We start from the raw sequence: 23219 nt of genomic DNA on the forward strand, positions 1-23219 counted from the left end.
TTAAAATACATAATATGAAGCATGAAAATTAGGAAATATTTTTACGATATAGATCTATGCTAGGTGGTTCTTTACCTCAAGGAAGTCTGATGGGCAGTGAACTCACAAAAGGCATGTGAGCAAGCTGTTGTCATGCACTCAGAGATGGATCAGTTAATCAACACAGGTACATTAAAACTCATCACCAGATTTAAAACAAAATGCTTAATTTTCTGAATAATTGGCATTTTTTATGAATGGATCTAATAATAGCACCAATGGACCTGGCGTTTTAGTTTAATTGTAAGTAACAAACACTGACTAGGGTAAATCTAAATTATGCTTGACTTTTATTCAGGAATATTTGTAGAGCACTGATTTTATTTAGATTTTTCTAGTCTGAACAGGATTTAGTATTCTATGAAGAATACTGAAACAAGCCTTCCTCTTTCAATTGCATGATGGGTTGTGTTGTTATTATTATTATTTTAGATGTCAGGTCCTTAGCTTCACCCACTTGAAAAAAGCACATTTGCACTTGAGGCACGGGGTGAGATGTGCAAAGGTACAATAGGAAACAGGGCAACCAAATGGTAGCCACTGTAATGTTTATTTGCAGCTTATTTGGTTTTTGGGGAAAAAAGCAGCTCTTCTCCTGTAGGAGGAATCCAGTGCGGTAGGCTCGTAAGCACACAAATGTCTGTCCCAAGGAGCTCATAATCTCGTTTAACATTCTTTCAAAGAAAAAAAAGCCCACAGAACACTTTTTCTCTAACAAATATTTCATAGATGCTGACAGGGTAATTCCACTTGTGCTGTTTTTCTCATGATATAGACTTCAATGAGGCATTTGAACTCATTTGACAAAAGCTGATCCAAAGGACACCTTTTCTCCTGTGGAGCTGAAGGCAAATGAATGTAATGAGAGTAGCTTAGAGAATATAGAACATTAGAGATGGAGGAACTTGCATGTTGTTATGTAGACCCAAAGCTTGCAAAAATACAATCTTTTTATGTTTAGCAATATCTACTAAATTGTAATGGGGTATAACTATAGACTATAGTTCTGAAATAGAGCCAAACATGCCACTAATTCTGTAGTATTGTTGTTCTAAAATGCAAAAAAGAAGTTTATCCTCTTCCTACTTGAGGATCTGATCATGTTTTAGAATAGTTTCTCTTGTAGTATGCCTGATTTATCTTCGAATTCCTCTACCTTGTATTTCCCAGTGCCTCTTTCCTTGAGATGTAACAGTTCAGATGCATGTAGAAATATGTCACCTATACCTTCGATTGAATTATATTTCTGTATTGTTTATGAACTTACTGTGCATTTGCAATCATTATTAATAAATCAATGTGCTTTTGTCTTCTGTCACAAAGTAATGTATGTATTCAAAAAGAATTGTATGCAAAACAAGTAATGTTTTAGAACTCATATCATTAATAATTATCAGTTTGCAATATTGTTGCAACATGTTTTGAGGGAAGCTTATTATAAAAGAAATAACAAGGCACTGCACAGTAGCAAGAATAAGACAGTTCAGTTGATCACTGGTATAGGTGTTATAAATATGCCAGTCTCTACTATAGTGTTTTATTAAGTCTCAAAAAGTCAAAGCTGATTTGAAATAATAATGTCTGACAGTCAGTGCTTTGAAGTTTTGCTGCTGCACTCTCACATTTAGGCTTTCTTTTATGTATGACTTTACCATAAAAAACAAAACCACACACACGGCATGAACGCCTTTTTTTTCATATCTGTATTTCAAAGAAAGTAATAGGGGGCTACTTCAGTGAATTAAAAGAAAAAAAAAAAGGAACAACCCCCCCAAATCGATGAGAATAGGTGGAGGCCTCTGTAAGGTCATAGACTATTCATGTAAGCTATAGCTGGGGTTGGTAACTTGTTGAAGACTGTAAAAGTGAAATTAAAAAAAAAAAAAAAAAAGGGAATAATAAGGAAGGGACAAGAGGCAAAAGCTATCCTTGATAGGAACAAGATGACTTTCATTCAGTCGGAAGAACTTGAGAGCTTGGCTGTGATAGCTAACACACTCATTCTTCATCACCGGTCGTGCAACAAAGAGCTGGATTCCATCCATTCCATGACTGATTGATTACCCAATGGACAAATGTTAATTCTTTTCATCGATGCTTTGTCATTGTGGAGAGATCCTTTTCATCTAACACCTAGGCTTTTTTTCCTCGGCTTTTTTTTTTTCCCCTGCCTATTTATCTTTTAACATCCTCTTCTCGTTCACCTTCTCAAAACTGTCATGTCTAACAAGATTCTCACAGTACTTTAAACTCCTTTAGTCTACAATTAAAATTGCTAACAAAGTATGTAATAAACTGTAATATTAAATACTACTCGATGATTTCATTTAGTCATCTCAGTCTAATTATACTTAACCTGTTTGCTGTCCTTGAAAGAAAATTTTTCCTAGTTCACAAGAGAAGAATATCAAGGATGAGATGCTGTGTGTTGTTAATATAATAAATTGCTCCAGTGCAACTTCACGAGTTTGATCTTATGTGTGTCAGTACAAAATATGCTATTTTGCGGCATAAACCCAACTGTGGTTTATAAAGTCAGTGAGAAGAGCTAAAAATGTATAAATGCTAATTTCTTTCTTTGCTTCTTTTATAATTGTCTTTTTAACAAGAATACCCCTGAATTTTGAAAATGTCGAGATCCACAAGGTTTTGGAATGGTTCTGAAGCAGAGCCCGAGTGCAGGGAGAGTGATGCAGTGCAGATGTGAATTTGGGCTTCTTCAATGTTCAGTGCTGGATTCCGAGTCAACGTTCTGTTTCTATAATGAATCAAACCAGAAAATGAATCAATGTGGATGAAGACATTTTACTGATGTCAGAAGATATCTTTGTAGATTTTATATGTATGTAAAAATTAATTTTCAGTACAGAAAGAAGAAAAAATCCCTTTCTAATTCACAAACATTTTCAAAATGTGTGTTTGTGAACAGAGAACACAGAACTTGAAGGGAGACATGCCTTTCAAGTATAAGCCTTTATATTTAGTTTCGTGTCTAACGTGGAGGACCTCCAGAGAGCTTTAATACGTATCATTATTTTAAATTCTAAATTTTGCAGATTAAACCTGCTAATTGAAAATTTACAGGAATTTCAAAAGAGCTACTTCTACAATATTATAAAAACATTTATTAAAAGGCTCATTGTGTGTTTTTGTAATCTTCCCAATAAGAAAACATAGTAGCTATAAATTGTGTGGTCAGATCTATAACATAGAGTTTGAATGAGACAGGGGTGTTTAAAGAAATGTTTCTTAAGGAATTTTTCAGTCATTTATAGAGATAAAAATTGTAATTACCAATGTGATTATATCAAAAAGAAGGCACACAGATAGACCTGTTTTCCATTCCAGTTCTTTCGCAGTCTGTCTTTAGAAATATTTTTTTTGCCCTTATGTAATATAGGAACACTACAGGTAAACATGGGTGTCCTTAAGAACAGTAAGAGAAGAAATAAAGCAAGTGCTTTTGAGGAAAGTATTTTATCAGCCCCTGTGATATTTTAATTGTTTCTTTTTTAAAATGTAAATGTTTTTCCTTCTTTGTATGAATTGAGGAAAAAATCTTAGTTTAAAAGCAGTAACCTATAGCAAACATCAAAATAAAACTCTAGAGCTCTTTTTTTTTTTCCAGGGATGAGGGGTCTGAAATTTTGGCAGGGGAGAAACACAGAAACATCTTTTTAAACTAATGATGATATCACAAAAAAGGACAAATTATAATGTTCTATTGATAATTGATGGTTATTTCTTGATTCTTCTTTTATCAGGCCAGAACTCATAAAAGTAATAAGTGCCTGTTATTGTTAAAAGTAAATTGTTATTATATAACAAATATTTTAACACTGCCTATTGCAACTTACAGCTCCTTAATTTTGTCTCTTTCGTAGAAAGATATAATTAGTAAATAAATTAGCTTTTCTACTGAAATATTACTTCAAAAACATTTACGAGCTGTCTTGTCTTTCCATGGAGGCTTGCACGGTGAAAATGTGTTGCAATTAAAACCTGATCTTTGATCTTTTGGTAGTTACAGTTTGGTTTGCTTTCAGCTGGTTTTAGGGCTTGCTTGTTTGTTTGTTTGTTTCTTTGTTTCAAAGAGGTGATGCTTATGTGAATTTTTAGGCTGAAACTACTTGCACCCTAAAATGTGATTGGCCATATGACCTTTTTCTTCCTTAAACTTCTCCTTAAATCTTTAACTCCTCCTTTCGTGACCTCTTTGAATGCTTCTCCTCCCTCTGAGTATTTTTAGAATCTTCTGAGGTGGAACAAACTGTTACCCGTTGCATTGGTGCGATCTGTGTTGCCATTCTTAATCTGGGTTTTTTGCTTTTGTTTTCACTTGCGTGAGTGCTGCTGATGGGACTGCTGACGTGAGAATTTGAGCCACGATTTGTCCTTAATCAGCCAGTAATTTAGCAGAAGATATGTTAGGCTGAATTCTGCATTCTTGTACATCCCCGTGTTAATTCTTAAGTGACTGGAGTGGGATCAGTGCAAGTGTTGTCAAAATTTGGAACATTATTAGTTATTTAGAAAGCATTGTGTAAATTGATCTTCTAACACAAACAGCAACTTGCTATGAGAGTTTCTAACAAGCTAAGGTGTATGGCTATTCCCAGTGTATGCACTAGGAAACAACGTGCTCAGCATCACCCAGAATGATATATGGTCTTATAAGGAAGGCTCTTTGCAAAGATTCATTTTAGGAATAGAGTTGCATTTAAATAATGTTTTTGCTGTCTTGCTAAACTGGGCCTAAGGTTTTCCAGGGGGTTTAGCATAGACATTGTTGATGAGTCTGTCTACCAATGAAAGTAAATGCACAATGTTTAATGGACATCCTATTATTACTAACTGGGAAGGGAAAATAAGTGTTCAATTGTGTGTAAAGTTTTCTTGATAATTGTTTATAAATCTGGATTACGGTTCTTAAAGTCATAAAACTCTGGATCACCACATCAACCATAAGAATTCCCATCTTAAAAATCACTTTTTGTAAGTTATCTGGAAGGTTATGTATAATTTAGACTTCAGAGCCAATTAGTTTAATTTAGGAACTGAAAAAACCTTTAGATTTTATGGAAGTCTGTTATGCTCAATATGAAATTTTCTAGTGGAATTGGGGACGGATCATATGAAACTTACTAAGGCCAATCTTCTACTTTCTCCTAAGTGTAATGACTTCAGTGACAGTTTTGCCTACAGAAGGCCTCCCAGATTGGGGCAAAGATTTGAAATGTATTCTGAACTTCAAATTATGAAAGCATATCTTCTAATCATTGCATGTTGTTTATAGTGTACTGAGAAAATTTCTGATACTGTGAACATCCAATATGTAGAGTGCTTTTATGAATTCTATGGAGACATTATATGAATAACTTTTGCATTGACATGGGTATAAAAATGGGTTTCAGATGTCACTGTGTGCCAAATTTCCAAAAAAAGCTTCTAAATCTTCATGTATAATTTTGAGTGTACAATCATTCTCAAATGAAAAAGACAGAATTTGTATATACATTGGCAATCTATGCATGTAAATTGGCAGTTAGCATGCATAAATCCTGAACGAAGTTTTTCTTTCAATTAACTCCATTAACCTCGGTGGAATTACTTTGGATTTAAAATGCAGTTAAATGAGAACTCTGTTTGGCTACAAGTTCATTTCCCTTTGAAACTATGGTCCAAGTAGAACAGGGAGAAGAGTTTTAAAATGAAGGTGGCACCTGTTTTCCTGATGTGTGAGAATATATTTGGTAATTCTTTTTTTTTTTTAAATAGATTCATCCTGCATGGAAAAGCTACTTTCTAAAGACTGGAAGGAGAAGATGGAAAAATTAAACACGAGTGATCTCCTTGGAGAAATTAAAGGTATCTCACTAGATCAAATTTTAAATGTTTGCATATATTTTAAAAAGGGGATTGAGGATTTTTTAAAGTTCAGAAAAAATAATAGAAATAACAATCGTAAATAGAGGGTGCTTTCCTCTTTCCAGTCAACTCACCCTATTTTTTAATGTTTATCTTTGAGATGATGGATGCGTCTGCCAAATAAATAGAGTATGTCACAATCAGTTATAGGCAGTATCAAGGATGTTATTCCAAACACAGGGTTAGTTACCTTAGTTCATTGACATTAGCTGTATATCTCTGTGACCAGAGGAAGAAACATCTTGAAAACATAGAGTTACTAGTACTTGGTACTGTTTCTTCCCAGCTGCATAAACTACATGTAGAAACTGGTTTCAGACTATACAAGGGGGTGATTGTGTGATTACAGTTCTAAATCTTTGATTCAAAATTGGGGGGAAAAAAAATATTTGTTTATATTCATGCTATTCCTGCAGAGAAAGACCAGCTCTGGATGAAATTCGGGGCCTACTGAAATTAGTGCAAGTTTTATTGCATATATAGACAGTACTTTCCAGTATTTCCAAGATGTATTGAACCAGCAATCTAGTAAAAGTGGAATTCTCTTGACAATTAAGTACTATGTAGAAAACTCGAAGTGTTTTTCCCCACCCATCAATTCTTCCATGGATTTTCCTAGTGAGAAGAAATTCAGTGTTATTGATTAAGCAACAAATTAAAAAGGTGGTTTTTTGTGCTGTGAGAAGGGGTCATAAGGCATGTTTGAGGATTACACAAGGTACCTAAGATTTATTTCTCTTCATTGGTATAATTTTATTAAATAGCAACGACAAATATGCGGAAACAAGGAATCATGTGCATCATATTAATAAATCTTTACTAGTGTAAAAAAAAAAAAAAGAGAAAGATACTATTTGATGAAAGTTGATGCTTAGGGTTTTACATTTCCACTGGGGAAACTTAAGGTAGTTCAATTTTTTTATTATACAGCCAGGTGAAAGATTAGCCCTTTTTAATAAGTAAGTTATAACTGGTTCCTTCAGCTGATTCAGGACCAAAGTCTGTTGGATTCTCCTGTTGGATTTTTTTGGTAGAGTTATGGCAATGCTTATATATTAGGCAGGTAAGAAATCCTACAGTAATGTCAGTGGCAGAAATATAGTATGCAGTTTTACAGGAACATGTTAAAATTGACTGTAATAAAATCCAACAAAATTATGTCTTGAAATCACATTCTATTTAAAGCCGTATTGTCTCTTAATAGTGTGGAAAACATTGAATGCTAGTTTGTCCATTAATTGCACAATATAGCTACTTAGTCTTTAAATAGAAACTACTTGAATGCTATTAGTGAATCAAAATTAAAAGAGGTGGGATCTCTAACAATGCAGAATAATGTTCTTTATTCTTTTATATGGCATAAAAATCTTTTTCTTGAGCTTTCATTTATTAAAAAAAAGTTTATTTTTCTGGATTTATGTTATTCCCCCTATTTACTTAGTATGTATATTCACTGCAGAGTGAACGGGTAGAGTTCTTGCTCCTAACCCTTTTCTCGTCTACCTACAAAGCATTCTCACTCAGATTTGGAAGAATTTTCAACTCATTCAACTACCTTTTCTGCGGGTATAGCCTATTAGCTGTATAAAAAGCACCACCTAATTAGGCTCACCAGATTTATGTGTTGACAGTCATTCAGTTAGTTTCCACAACTTAGTTCCTGTGACTCATCCCTAGTAACCTATCCTTAAGTGTTCTTAATGTCTGCAGCATTTCTCTCTGCTACTAGTTGACTTCCAGCAAGACGCAATACTGAATCTTTGCTACTGCAACTGCATTTAACATTTTTCATGAACAGGCAAAAATACAAAAAAGCATACACAAACATGGAAGATGAATGATGGTTGCTGTTATGTTGTGCTTTACGCTTACAGTATTGAAACGTCTTGACAAAGACATTAGTGTCATTTTATAGAAGAAGAAAACAAGGTGCAGAGTTACATAGCAGGAGTAGTGGCAGGTCTGAAGTAGGACTCTTTTCCTTTGGGCTCCCAAGCCAGTGGCCTAGCCGCTGTCTCCAGACTGATTAGCTCCTAGCTGATAAAATTGCTATCAACCTAATAGCCTGGTATTAACTCATATTAGCATTTGTATGCCTTCAATCATCTCAGAAAGAAAAAAACCAACCCAATAATCTAGCCCATGGCAGCATGAAAACCAGATTACAAGAAGGAAATAAAGCAAAATAGGGGAACCAGAGAGAATTTTTAATCTGCCAAAGAAGCATACTTTAAAAAAAAATCTTTTCAGTGTTCAAGGTGGTAGATTTCCAAATCATTAAGTTCATTTTCATAGTGCTGAATGAATTTCCAGTTAGGTAACTGGCAGGGCATGCTGAGAGAACTACTTTTGAAAATGTGTTGTCTTTGGGAGGTCAAATATCTTTTTCCTTAATTTCCATTAGATTCTAAACCAATTTATTTAACTGGCTGATATTTTTGGCTTTTGTGCAGACTTTCTGCTCATATTACTGAGAGCCTAACTTAAAGACATGAAGCAATGCAGTAAAAATAAATAAATGAGGTCACTAGGGAAAAAAAATCTTGATTATAAGAAAGTGAGGTGTGGTCCTGTGAGGAACTGCTCTTTGCACTGACTGTTACTGGGAGTTGTTTATTTTAGAGGGAAGGCGTTGTTCTTGCTAAGGATAACCTGAGCACATACTCTTCCTCTGTGTCTGCACAACTACAGCCCTCCCCCCTTCAGTGAAAGACTAGCATCTTGGTTGTGGGAAGGCAGTTCACTAAGAATCAGTGCCAGAAAAAAGGATGAAAGCAGAAAAAAAAATGTACCACTGACACAAACTGTTTCTATTCATGTTCGGGAAGCACATAGACGAGAAGAAAAGATAATTGGCTGAGAGAAACAAATAAAAATGGTATTTTCTTGCTTTACCTTCTATATTTAGAACACAATAGTGTTAATCAAGATATAATTATAAACTACATCTATTAATTCAAACAATAGAAACCGATACAAAAGTAACAAACAGTGAATCATTTATTTTTTCTCTAAGTGGGATTGTTCCTGTTCACAATTACTCTTGCTTAGTGTGCTTCATTTGTAAAACTGCTTTTTCTGAGTTTCTTTATTAGGATTTCAGTTATTGATAATGGTCCAGATTCTTCCTTGAATTCCAGCCAAGCAAGCCATTGACTTCAGGGAGGTTGCATGAAACTCAGAGGAGCATTTGGCAGAATGCTTTGTAGCCAAATTCCAGTGGTTAAATAAGTCTGCTTGTTCATTTGATATGTTTATAAATGAAACACATAGGTCAAATTTTCAAAGGTCTATGAAGCAGTTGAGCTGAGTTAAATGACCTGCTCACCTGGAAAAAACCCCACAGCTGCCCAAGCAAATCATTTGATTGTATGCTATTTGCCAGTGTGTGCATGCAAATACACTTATTTAAGGTATACAAGCAATTTCTAAGGCTTATGTCTGGCTTTAGCAGTGTTGGGTTTTTGTATAAAAATTAGGATCAGGAAATACATTTTATTCTAATTTTTGTTATCATGTATTTGAATAAACAAAGCGGCGCAGGACTCTCTTCTAAATTTCCAGATATTTGGGTGCACTGAGTTCTGTCCTCACCCTCCCTCGCTGCATGTGTTTCTGTTGCTTAGTTATCTAGTTTTTCTTCAGCAGCCACAGCTAGGCAGAGTAGCATCATTTATCACTATACAGGGTCTGTTTTAAGTTTTCTGTTTCTGTTCCAAATATAAATCTCTGGAATAGCATAGTCTTGCACGCATCAGGCAGTTGTCCTACTGAACTAGCCCGCAATGGTCTTTCTCAGCATGCAGGGTCTTTGAAGATCAAATAAGAAAGGTCAGTCTTTAAGTAACTTAAGCAATGGTGTTACCGTGAAAGGGTCAGAATTGGTCTCTAGCAGTCTTATAGAAAAGTGACTCCTGGGTCACCGGCTACTGTGTTGCAGGTTAGTTCTCTGGCTTCCATTGGTGGTGTTTACAACTGGAACTATCTATATTTATAGGCATTGTGACTTGAATGTCACATGTGTCTTTGTACAGTATACTCTGTTTTGGGAAGGGTAGTGATTGATGTCCATAGCTTTATCCAGTACAGAAGGCTGTTTGCATTATGTTTCCCGTGCTTATTCCTTCCCTTTTTGTATTTGCTTCTTTATTAAAAAGAGCCTAAAACTTCTATTTCATGGGACATGGACACATTTAACGGCCTCAAAATATTTGGATAAGTGGGAGGCAGCATGCCTGTTTCCTAGGAAATGTTGAATTTAGTAAAACAAAGCAACTTCACCCACTTGATGGTCTCCTTGTAAGATACACTATAAACAATGTGGAAAATGCTATTTGTCCCTGGTATTAGAACACAGGAGAGATGGACAGAGGTGTTTTCTAGGAGCATTTTTTTGTGTGTGCATTAATGACTGGAAGAGAACAGTTGTGGCACAACTGTTTGAATCTAGTAATTTAACACTATCCATTTCTGGAATAGTCTTGGAGAGAGTTCTGCATGAATGAATCCTTGAGAAAGTTATGGTTTCTGTGTTTTTACAGTGAATTAAATTTTTTCTTAAAATATGCATGATTTACAAAACATTTTAAAATGCTATTTTTGCTTCCATTTTATAAAATTTGTCTTCACAGATAAGCTTCCGGGTGTTTCTTGATGCACTATATCAAATGTGAAGATCGTTTTGAGGAAAATGAGTCTGATGTTTTCCTGTAGCCCTGACCAATACTGTAGTCTAGATTTGCAGTAATTATTTCTCAGTATAATTGCTGAAATTTCTTTCTCATGAATTCTAAGGGTATATAACAGTCTGCCTTATAAATATGTATAAATAAATATATATAAGTGTTATATCACAGAGGCACTCAGAGGGTTTTTTACTATGTCACTTTGTATGGCTATAGACATTTCAAAGCTCTCCTTTGTGCTCTCTGTTATAAACATATTTTATTTCTTTTGAAGTCTGTGTGATATACATACTAGCAATTAAAAACCCAGCTCAGGCTTTGAGACAAAAGGTCTTCTTAATTAAAACTCAAACAAAAGCTACAAGCAAAAGCCCCACTATATGATTAAGGTCTAAAGTGTTATGATACATTAGAATCATTGTTAACTACTAGGATTTAAAAAATCAATACACAGGAAAAAGGATCAACTGGTTCCAATTAGTGAAACCAATGAAAGCATCCAACAAAACAGAACAAAACAACGCAACCCAGAACCCCTACACCCAAATCCTTAAGAAATTGGTCCTGATTAGAAATATACCACAGGCTATAAAGGTTTCTCATAATGTATTTTATTACCATGATCCAATGAAGTGACATGTTTAGCTTTATGTTGTAGCTCTCCAAATCAGAGATATATTTTTGTTTTGCCGTTTCTCAAGTCATTGGCATTTTGTGCAATGTGTTACAAAGGCTACATTTCCAGGTCTAAGCTGACCTTCTAAATTAAGTGGTACCTTGATATTTGAATGACTGAATATTTCATAAGCACTTTCAACAGTTAATGTTTGCATACTCTTTAGTCTGATTTGCCTGAAGAAGGTAATGAATTCCAAAATAAAAATATTTTGGTTAAACTTACCGTGACCCATTGTATCTATTTGTTATGATTAAGATACTGATATAATTAGTTAGACTAATCACTAGTGTGAACTAGATTAAACTATATGGTCTTATGTCATCTTGGCTTTTTTTGATGTGAAATACTTTTCTCCAGATTCTGGATTTAAATAGACATACCCCAAACTGTAGAGACAGAGGGTAGTTCTGTGGAAATGAACGGGACTGCTCACTGTATACAGTGCTATTATTTAAATTATGTAAGTCTTGGCAGCATTGAAGCTGTACTTAGCACAAAAAAAAGAAAAAAATAGTAAACATTTTTGTTGCTCTTGGTCAGAGGGTCATATTTTAGTGGCACCTATCACAATCGTGCCTGCTTCTAATGTTAAAAGTTAATGACTATTACTGTTTCTAGTTCTTCAAACTTCACAACTACAAATTGTAATCAACCTTTCATATAAATCAAGTTCTCCATATTGTTGAATAAATTTTATAAATAAATGAATATTATTTTATAAATAATATTTTATAAATAATATCAACCAGGACTTATACAGTATATTTCCAGGCACACAGTGAATTTGTTACTTACTGCAATCACATATGTCTGTGACATGCAATCACATATATTTTTTTACCTTACCAGTGTATGTTTCTAAGCTTAACAATTCAGGACTAAATATATGAACTCTGTACTACACCGAAATCAATGGGGCAGCTCACTTATATGCTGTGTTCTTTGGAACTGTGTCAGTACAATTGTCTAAGGATACTGAACAACCTGGGGAAGGGTATAAGGAAAGGGCAAGCATACAGTAATATTTCCTCAATATACTCTTCCAATTTCCCATGAAATATGATTAATGGGCTTCTTGATTCAAAGGTGGTACATTTGGGTTTAATGGCCCTTGATAGAATTATCATCTATGAACATGTCCAATAACTTTTGAACCCTTTAATAGACAGCTGGAAAGTCTGTGGGGGTGGGGATAAGCTCAGCAGTTAACAATATGCTGTATATTTTAACCTAGTACCTTGTAGGTGTCCCCTAGATCTTGTATTATAATGGACAGGGAATGGTTGTTCCCTGTTCATCTTCTCTGTTACACCACATTCAGTTGTCTCTTCTCCAGGTTGAAAAGTAAAAATATATTTATGTATTCCTTATATGAAAGTTGTTCTGCACTTTGGTCACTGTCATAACCCTTCTTTGCAGTTAATTTGGAAAGAAACCTTTTGCACAAAATATCCCTATTCTGAGCAACATCAAACTTTGGCACCTATTGATGAGAACCTTTGTGTCAATCCTTTTCGCCTCAGTTGGTTTTAAACTCCCTTTCTGAATAGGAGTCTGTCTTGAAGTGGGGTCTTGATGTGTGGATGTTGTGTGGTAATGAGAGCATCCTGATGATATAAAAGAAATCAGATTTTTTTCTTAAGAGATATGTGAAAACACCTTACTGGGAACTTACAAACGGTGGACCCAGAGGTGGCTCAGAAATGTCATCTGTAAAACTTAAGGAACATAGCATTAGTACTCAGAAAAAATGAAGTATGAGCACATTTGGGAAACTCACATGCAACTGAGAATAGCAAGAACATAATGTGCAACCTGACACAGCCACTGCCTCAAAAGCCTAAGCTCAATGAGGAATAGAAGAAGAAATACAAGAAGGGTTGTCCTTGTCCTCTCTAAACAAGTTGACCCTTTGGAAGAGGTTAACTATCAGTATTTTTTTCAAGAGGTCTTGATTTGTCTGTGTCACCTCACTTCAGATCTGACCAATCACATCTGACAGTTTTCTGCCGAAGGGCAGATCTAGCCAAACTGAGCTCATTTTCCTTGTTTTCACCTCCTCCTGCCAACATTAAAGTGATTTCAGGCTAATCAGGATCCCCTTGCTCCAATCAGGTCATTCATGATACCGCCCTCTTACTTGGTGAGTGAATTGGTCTCAATCCACTGTCTCCCTTCTGTCTCTCCCCCAAGTATTTACTTTGGATTAAAGTAAATAATTTCTCTCTTTTCCACTCCCTCCAACTTTTTTTTAGTTCTGGCATGATTTGCCAATAGAGAAGATTTTCAAAAAAACTAAAAAGATGAAGTCTCATCAATTAATATGAATCTACGAATTGTGAAGCAAATTGAGAGTGCTATATTGAAACAGTTTCTATAGGAAATTTGTTTGAACAGAGGAAACAGAAATAGAAATCTATTAAGGACATAGCCTGCCCTGATTCCATGAGTTCATCGTAGGTATTACCCTCTGTGTTAATAAAATTAATAGATTTATACCCAGGCAGCTTGGTCAGAAGTGGTTCTTTGTCATTAGCTCTCACACTGAAATCCTGTTATTATATACATATTTTTTCTTACCCTTTTTTCTTTAAATTACTGTTAGTTTGACCCACATATCCTAATATTTACCTTGGTCTGTATTGATATGAATTAACAAAGTTTAATGTTAGTCACGTTGTCATAAATGTTCTTTAAGTTATACAAGATTAAGCTGAGACCTGCTCAATAGCTGTTTAAAATTCGTTGCCCCGTAGATAGCAGTAATGACAGGCTAACACACTCATGTTGGGAATGAATCCTCATGTCTATTAAGATTTGTTTGAATAGGTTTCCATCACAACAGGTGCACAATTATTTTATGAGTAAAATATTATCAGCCTTCCAAATTAGCCAGGGCAAAATGCAAGTTGTCTGATTAAATAATCAAACCCAATACTTAAAATGCACTTGATTTCCACAGGAATTTTAAGATGCTAAGTCCCAGTCTATCAGTGAAACTGTGATTGTTTGCAGCATGCAAGTAGCAGCTTGTAGAGTATCCTGTTTGGTACGTTTTACATAATTCATCCTACATTATACAAGACAAAACCGCTAAAAAAGCATATAATAATAGGTTTTACTTCTAGTCAAACAATTTTAATCTACCAATGAAGGTATTATACTGTGCATTAAAATCAGAAAAAAATGGGCCTCTAATGGAAAATAGTTTGAAAGTGTTCTGCATTCAATTAGGAAGCACATCAGTTTAGAAATACAAAACCCTGTGTTGTTTTTTAAATAATTTAGTTTATGAAGGGGGAGGGAAAAAAGGAAAATCCTCTGAATCTGAAGTGCAGCTTGCAGTGTGGAGATCACATATGTCACCAGTTACTGAATAGCTCAGTAAACACAGTGACTCAGAGACCCAAGAAATGGGTAAAATCTGAAACAGTAGGTTCACCACAAATGGAAAACTTAGCAGTGCAGCTGTCAGAAACAGATTATATACAGGTAACTGTTTGTTTTCATATCTGAATCTGTTTGTCAATCAAGGAATGCTATGAATCAGGAGATGGGATCTCAAATACAAAACCACAAAGTCAGAGACAGCATCTGGAGGAGCTCCAAGCCACAAAAATTAGGGAAGAAGCACAGAGGGAACAAAAACTGTAAATGCTTGCATGGATTCTGCCTCTATATACATTGAATTTAAATAATTGTGTTGATACATCAGTAATAATAATTACTGATAAAAATTATAGTCCTTATTTTGGGCAGCAATATGTTTTACTAAATGTGAAATTAAATGCAATTTGTATTAATTAGGGATAATATGAAAGTATGTAAGCGGTTGACATTTCCGACATTTTTAAACATACTACTATATGTGAAGATACATCTTTTGCATTTGTTTTGACTTGGAAATACTGTAGATTGATATATGCCCCTAATGTGTTCTGTTGAAATAAGATCACAGTTCTAAGCCCTAAGATCAGAAAATTATTTATAGACAAGGTTCACCATACTTTGGAATTTAGTTATGGGATTGATGTTACTGTTTCCTAGACAATTGTAGTTCTCTCTGGAAGCTGGAATACAGTCGTATTACAGATACTAAAACAAAACCTACTGTTAAAATGCGGGTGGTGTACTCAAGTTGCACGATTTCGAAAGTCAGTGTAGTGTATACAGACATTTTATGTAGGTTTGTACAACTTAAGTTTTTCTAAATGTGGGAAAGCTTACAGAGACTTCAAGTTTTGATTGGTAACATCAAAGGAATACAAACAGAGGTTTACTAGGAAAGGTAAAGAAAATGAAATGGGCATAACTGTTTTGTGGTTTGTTTTTTCAGATTCATTAAGAATCAGAGTTCCTTTTAATTGTAACTGAAAGAACTTCTTTTTACCTTCGCTGCTTTACTCTGGTGCCAGGATCCATTTGCCTATGTATTGTTGAGATTCTGCAATAGTCACTGGATGACTGTGGATTTTCTTTTAGGGGCTGTCGTGAATAGAGTGTTCCTACTTCAGGATGTATTTGTAAATTAATTAACCCTCTTCACTATTTTGTTGTTGTTTTCTTCACCTCCCAAGGGTCTTACAGTGTAATTTTGGGTCTCTCAGACTTCAGCCAGAGATGAGGGTGCCCACTTCTTCGGAAATGTAAGGATTTTTCTAAAAAGAAATACTTTAGCCTATCAGGTTACGGTCTGCCACTTTTCAAGATAACAGCGATTGACAAAGGCACTTTGGGTCTCTCTGCATACTCTCAGATAACATATCCCACCATCAGACAAATATGAACACTTGGTGCTAAAAACTGGCTGTGAGCAGGCCATAGTGAGAATTCTCTGTCTGCTAACCTGGAAAAACCATAGTCAGTCTCCACACATAGCTAAAGTTTAGTTAACTTCATAGGTAGGTAAGTCTCTTCTCTCACTTCGCCTCTTCCTGTTCCCTTCCATGTGTATTGCGCTAACAAACACTGAGAAAAACACTTTTCTGAATTCTAGTTATAACTACTGAAAAGGGCTATGGTGCTAATCAGCAAATCACCCGTGACAAAATATAGGTGTTAATGGCACGTCAGCTGAATCTGCTGTAAGAAATTTACATTATGACAGCTATGCCTGTGTAAAATGTTTGAATGCATTAAATGCATAGAAATTAATATAAAGGTCAAATTTGGAAGTGAGGGAAAACTGAAGATTCATGTAATGAAAATGAAAGTTGTTTAACTTGTTTTAATGAAATAGTCTTCAGAAAGGAGAAGAGTGTTCCTAGCAATAGGCCCACTCCAACAGTTCCAGCTCGTCACTGATCAAAGTCAGATCCTATAGACCAGCTGGCATCACCAATGCCAGGGCTGAGACCGCGACTGCTGTCCGAAACGGTAACTTTTATAGACACAGTTTCTGTGATGGTCCTTAACAACCTCTGAGAGGGGTGTTGTTTTTTTTTCTTAAACAAAACTAACATGCCAAAGAGTTTGTTATCTGTTGTTCATGAACTCAAGATATATGTCTGAGAGGGGTGTTGTTTTTTTTTCTTAAACAAAACTAACATGCCAAAGAGTTTGTTATCTGTTCATGAACTCAAGATATATGATATTTGTTTAATGTTCTTGACTGACAGCTAGAAGATAGGAAATGCTTAAATGATACTGTGAGAATTAGAAGGTTAGTTGGTAAACTAGGTAATGCTTTTGCCATGCATACCTATTCAGGCTTTTACAGTAGTGCTCTCTTTTTGTCAGTGTTAGCTATGCCATAGCAGGCATAGAGTTGTGCAGTTGGTTAAGCAACTGAGAAAGTCACTCCTCTTAAAGTATATAAACTGAATTAATACCTAAAGCAATACCGAGTACTTGAGTTTGCAAAAAAAAAAAAAAAAAAGATTTTTACTTAGGGAAATAAACGTAAATGAGTGTGTGTGAGTGTTGCCTTATAAATGCATTTTCTGTATTGTTTTCACATGTCAGATTAGTATTCGTTCTTATGCACGCTGGTCATCTTATATGGACTTTTGTCTGTATACATTGAGTCCATGGTATAACTGAAAGCTTACTGGAAGCTTAGCTTTACTCCAAGCTGCTGATGTCCCCTAAATGCAGAACATGTAACGTGCACAAGAGCAGAAAAATCACATTTTTGCTATTACATATCAAGCCAATAATGGAAGAGGTCCAAGGAGGAATTTGAAAATTTGTAAGTGAATGCAGTCCTTGCTACTTTTAAGTTACCAAAGTGCTACTGAGATCTAGGAAGTGATATCTAAATGCCCCACGTCCTTCAGCAGTTCTTCAACAATATTTCCATTTATGACCGTGTTTATTCTGATACCCTGAAATTATGATGATAACATAATGTATTGATGGTTATATGTTAGAATTTAGCTGTAAGGGTGCAGTTGAAAACCTTTTCTGTGCTAAGGTTATTACCTATGTGAAACTCAAAGTGAGCAACTTAAGGTTTTGACTGAAACATGTCAGCCCTAAGCCTGTGTATATACACCTTCACACAGATCCAGGTTCTCATGTCCGCTAGCTGGTGTTGCACATCAGAAAAGTAAATGAAACTGCTTTCATGTTAAGGAAAGACAGTTGGTTGACCCATAGGTATGAATTCCCATACAGGGAAAATGAGTCTTAATAAAAAATCATCAAATACTGTGTCTGAAAGGCTAAAGTTGCTACCCAAGAACTCAGAGAAAAAATGGAAAGGAAATCTTTGGTTTTGAGGAAAAAACAGCCAAACATCCATTTGACTCCAGCAGTAATCATAAGTGGACACACATGAACAAGAATGTGGAAAGCATATACTTTCAGACTAACATTATCCCAGGCTCTGACTATTTTCAGTTCCAGGGATTTGCTGACCCTGATGTGGTTTGTTTATTTTGTATCTGCCAATTAGATCTCTCTTCCCCCCTTCCAAATACTTGTCCAGTCTCCCCTTGAGCCTATATAAAACTTTTGAGCCCACAGCATCTTTTAGGAAGTTATTCTATGGCTGTAGTGTTCACTGTGTGAAGAACCACCTCAGATGAAAATTAACTCAAAACTTTTAAGGTGATGTTATGTGATTCAGACACATGCATCTCATTTTTAAAAATAATGTAAGATGTCATCTGAGTCAATGGGTGTCAGCTACTTAACATATTTTTTTAAAACATGGCCACAGATCTAACTGCAATAGTAAGAGTACTAAATCCCTTTAAAAAAACTGGCCCAGGGACACCTACACCTAAGAAACCCCTTGGAAAAATACCCGAGATCTTTACAGATGCAGACAGCTTGAAATTTTGATGTATATTTAAAATTCATAGAGAGGAAATGACCATAAAATACATTGCTTAACTGCAAAATTATTTTGCAGTCACAATTAGCCTTCATCTTAGTGGGCAGTATCTCAGCATCACAGTTACACTGATGTAACTTCTGAGAAATACGTCAGAAATATTGCATCAAGTTGCAATAGGTATGTTGTTCCAGATATAGCTCATTTTTTAATAGGATGCTTAAAAGGAAGGTGATTAACTTTCAGAACCAATTGAGAGAAGTCTCAGTAGAAATCTGTTTTCCCTGCTCCTGCTTCTTCTTCATTTGTGGTTTTAGTTTTAGTGTCTTGTTATGAAGGAAAAATAATGATGAAACTGTAGTCACTGTAGAAATAAAATAATGAAAATGCAACTTGGACAGTGTTCTATTGTCTTAAGGAGAGAAGAACAATTAGGGGATCCTGATTTCTTAAATATGTCCCCGGTCTGTTTATAATATATTGAATTAGAATGCTGTTATAACGGAATCCAAAAACTCTTGGTGTGTTTCCTACATGCTCCCAGTGCTTCAAGATTTGTTCTGAATTATCTTTAGACTGTGCTTAAAGTTGTGCCTCAGTTCAGGCCTTTGAATATTAAGTTATATTAAGTCTTTTGAATAGGCAGTGTTTATGTTTTCATTCTGAGTGATCCTGTTTGAGTGGTAGAATACCTATATAAGCACAAAAAAACCCATGATACCACTCTCTGTTTTGGGACTGTGAAGAATTTCATTACCAGTGATTCTGTAGTGAAGGGCTGTGTGAAATGTTTTGGTTTGTGACCAACTAGGTATACAAATAAATTGAATTAAGAAAATTTCCAACTGTACTTTTAGTCGCTTCTAAGAAACATCTGGCTAAACATACTCGTGCTTGTGGTTAGAGTATAATTATACCAGAACAGTCTTAGAATATGTGTGGAACTTCAGTCTGCAAATGTAGGCCACCTCTTTGTGCTCTGGTTAATGTGATTTAGGAGGTTTTTCTGCAATAGAAAACTTGACTGATAATTCTGTAGCATATTTCATAGGAGCACAACAAGCTTGTCATAGAATTCTAATTTGTTCTGGAATGTGTTCTATATATTTATTTATTTATAAAATAAACCTTGAGAGAACAACAAGCATAGTTTACTTGTTTGGTTTTTGTTTCTCATACCCATACAGTGAGGTTGTGATTATTTCAAAAGACATAAGATAATTCATATTTGTAGCATTAATATGCTCTGCTGAATTGGTTTTACAGATTATTAGGTTGTGTGTAGCAGATAAGTAGCACTTTCAATTTATAACTGTTTGATTATGAAAGAAATTCAAAATAATATTCAGATTTACAAGCCTGAAGCTGCCAATTTTGACCACCTAATGCCATTATTAATGAACATATCAATGGACCTGTTTCAAAGCCCACTGAAAGAAGTGTAAATCCTTCAACTGACTTCTGTGGGCACATTCTAAATGTATAAAATGTTGTTTCTTTTCCATACATATCAAAGGCTTTTGACTAAATTGTATCTTCTCAGATGAAGTAGGAAGTTTCTTCTTTACAGCTTCCATGATAGACAGGCTATGCTAATGTCCTTGTTTTGCAATAAACTTTGCTTCTTCATTACTTATCACCAGAGGCAATAAAAATCTTCAGAGGCAAATATAAGTTTTTCATTGATATACTTGTTTGTATTTGTAAGACATGAAAGATGAACATGTAATTAAGATCAAAATTAAAATTTATATTTAAAGTATATAAATCTTGCAGTACTAATACTCCTCATATTTATATTTAGACATTTCTGAGTGGTGTAGCTAATAACTACTAACTAAAAACTCATGGAAGTAACTTATTTAACAAGATATAAAAAGTAACTGCAAGACATCATAAGTCAGAGTACATTTCACAGGAACACATCTCCTCTCCTGTGTATATTGTGCATTCCAGATGCAGTGGAAGAAATGCATTTGGGTTACAATTTTGAGTACAGGAAGAGAGGCAAGATTCCTAGAGTGTTTCGGAGTGGGATCCTCAGTGTTAGCTTTAAGGCAAATGAACTCCAATAATTGAATCCTAATATGTAAATTGATTAGCCTTTAAATAAAAAAGCTGCAATGGCACTTATGGAAAGGATCTCTTCCCTTCTTGCACCCACAGAGAAAAGTGTTAATTCCTCTTCTTGTTCTCATAGACCTTCCTAGTACACAGATGCTCAGGTTCAATATTAGGCACCACATCGTCCTCCTTAAAACTAGATTAGCCCTGCAGGAAGACACAGTGATACGTTTTTTCACCTGATTTGCACATGTACAACTGCAGGAGTACACATAAAAGTTGTATGGACTTCAACTGTCATGTTTTCTTACCATCACCCCATGTATGTATTTATAGACATGACAGTGAAAAGTATTTCTTACTATTTAAAGAGAATAATCATGTTATTTCTGCAAATACTGTGACAAAAAGCAGAAAAAAAAAATTAAAAACCTCCTTTTCTGTAGCTTGCTGTTTAAAATGGAAAACTTAATTAAAACATGATTCTTTTTCATCTTTCATTATTAATCCATAGTTTAGACAATGTGAGAAGACTTAACAAACAAGCAAAAGCTTCTTTTACATCACGAACTTTTTTACGAAAGGCAAATATCAGCTAATGAAATCAGAAGTAACTATAAGTCCTGTTATATAGGGAAATTGATGTCATCTAATTCATATGAGCTATACTCATCAAATGAGATATTAAACTAACTTCCTCTAAACTCAGCTTCCTTCCAGTCATTTTTGTGCACATACCTACACAATTCTCTTTCCAGAATAAAACTAGATAGAACAGATATTCAGTTCATCCCTGAGACTGAAGATACAAGTTTTAATTGGAGAGCTCTTCCTTCCAAACAGGTGCTTTTTGCCCTTGCACTGCAACAGGAAGAAATACTAGTTTACAAAGAATGAAAAATTGTATAGATAATTTAGCATTGTATCATGTTTACATAATAAAAAAAAAAAGTTTCATTTTGAAAAGTATCATGGTACCCAGAAATCACTTGTTAAAGTTAAAATTGAATATGGAAACAAAATTATTTTTATCCAGCTGTACGCTGTTATGAAATAACAATCAATGAAATGGAGCAATTTCAAAATCAGTCCTGAATTCCCCATTTACATTTTTTTCTCCAGCAGACTCCTAGTCTTTTAGCGTTGGTTGATAAGATCCTACTCATTCCAGACTGTCATCAATTGTGATTTAACATTGTAATTCCAAAGAAGATACTACCTATGATTGTATATAAGCAAAATAAAATATCATTTCACATCTAAAAGAGGAAGTTACAAAAAAGTATCTTTCTTACACTTTTTACTGCAATGTTTTATATGAGTATTAGAGATGGCTTGTCATTCATATGTTAGACCATCTGTTCTTCTGTATCAAGCACGGGTGCAAATGTTCATCTAGAAAGAAGATATTTTTCTTATTTTCTGGAAATGAAGGGTAGGGCTTTTCCATTGATTTCAAACATCTAAAACATAACTAAATTAAGATATAGTGACACTACTAGTGCAGCAGAACTCCGTTGAGTAAATTTTATGAGTCAGAAGAGAAAAAAAAAATTGAAAGAATTATCCAGAAAGCAAAATAATGTTTAGGACAAAATACCATTGTGTTGGAATCCCTCTGAAGCTGGTGTGAGAGGTGGGGCAGTATTTGTAAGCACCTCATTCTCAGTTTCACATCTATAGTTTCACATTAAGCTATAAGCTGCTCATGGAGAGAGGTAAGAATTTAATAAGAAAGTGCATTTAAAATTTCTAATACTATGTACAGTTTTGTGCATCAAATGATGCTGTCAGGACAAAGCAGTCTCAGACCTAAAACCAGGATGGTGCTATAGAATATATATATGTAAAAGCTTCTTTACTAACATTTCTACATACCTAATATAGTGAGTTTTGTAGAAACTGAGAGATAGAATGTCATTAAAAATGTTATTCCATAATGTTCAGTGATGAGATATTTTGCACTTCTATTTGACATGTCTGCTGTTGATCCTCTGACAATTACAAAATTCAGCCAAAGCTGATGAAAGAATCCATGCATTTTGCGTCCAGTTCAGAGATAAAATAATAGGGAAGGTGAACAACTGGCTTCACTTACCCTTTATGGGAACATGGGGATCAGTTCTCATACTGTTGTAAATAAAGGATATTTCTACTGAAGTTTCTGGTTCTACATGTATGTGTAAGTAATGTGAAGAGAGAATTAGGCCTGCTGAGTTGTTAATTCCAGTGTAATGAAGAAGCTACAGCACTGTGAACATCATTGTTATTGAGGGACTTGTTTTTTCTGATATTTAGTACTTGTGTCCCATCTTCAGAAGGAAAAACTTTGCATATCTCCATTTCCCTATGAGATTTCCCCCGGTTTGCTATGTGAGAACTTAAAGCATGATAGGGCTATTGCATTGGAGTTAGTTGTACAGCCCTTGCAAATAAGAAAAGTTATAGGATTTAACTTTAAAACACTTTCATGACTTTCTCATCTCCTTGAGGAAGACATAACATTGGCCTGCTATTGTTTTTTGTGTTTAATGTGTGTTCT

At 34.8% G+C, this 23219-nt stretch overlaps 1 protein-coding gene across 6 annotated transcripts in view; it reads left to right on the forward strand.

Annotated features, from left to right (window-relative positions):
• Nucleotides 1-23219, forward strand: part of SOX6 (SRY (sex determining region Y)-box 6) — a 375092-nt gene that overhangs the window by 193005 nt on the left and 158868 nt on the right. For all 6 annotated transcript variants that reach the window (XM_009328553.1, XM_009328554.1, XM_009328559.1 and 3 more), the window contains one exon: nucleotides 5818-5907. In XM_009328553.1, the coding sequence (XP_009326828.1) occupies nucleotides 5818-5907 (90 nt within the window). The remainder of the gene's footprint in view (nucleotides 1-5817; nucleotides 5908-23219) is intronic.

Source organism: Pygoscelis adeliae, unplaced genomic scaffold, assembly GCF_000699105.1.
Source record: "Pygoscelis adeliae isolate BGI_AS28 unplaced genomic scaffold, ASM69910v1 Scaffold166, whole genome shotgun sequence".
Lineage (NCBI taxonomy): Eukaryota > Metazoa > Chordata > Aves > Sphenisciformes > Spheniscidae > Pygoscelis > Pygoscelis adeliae.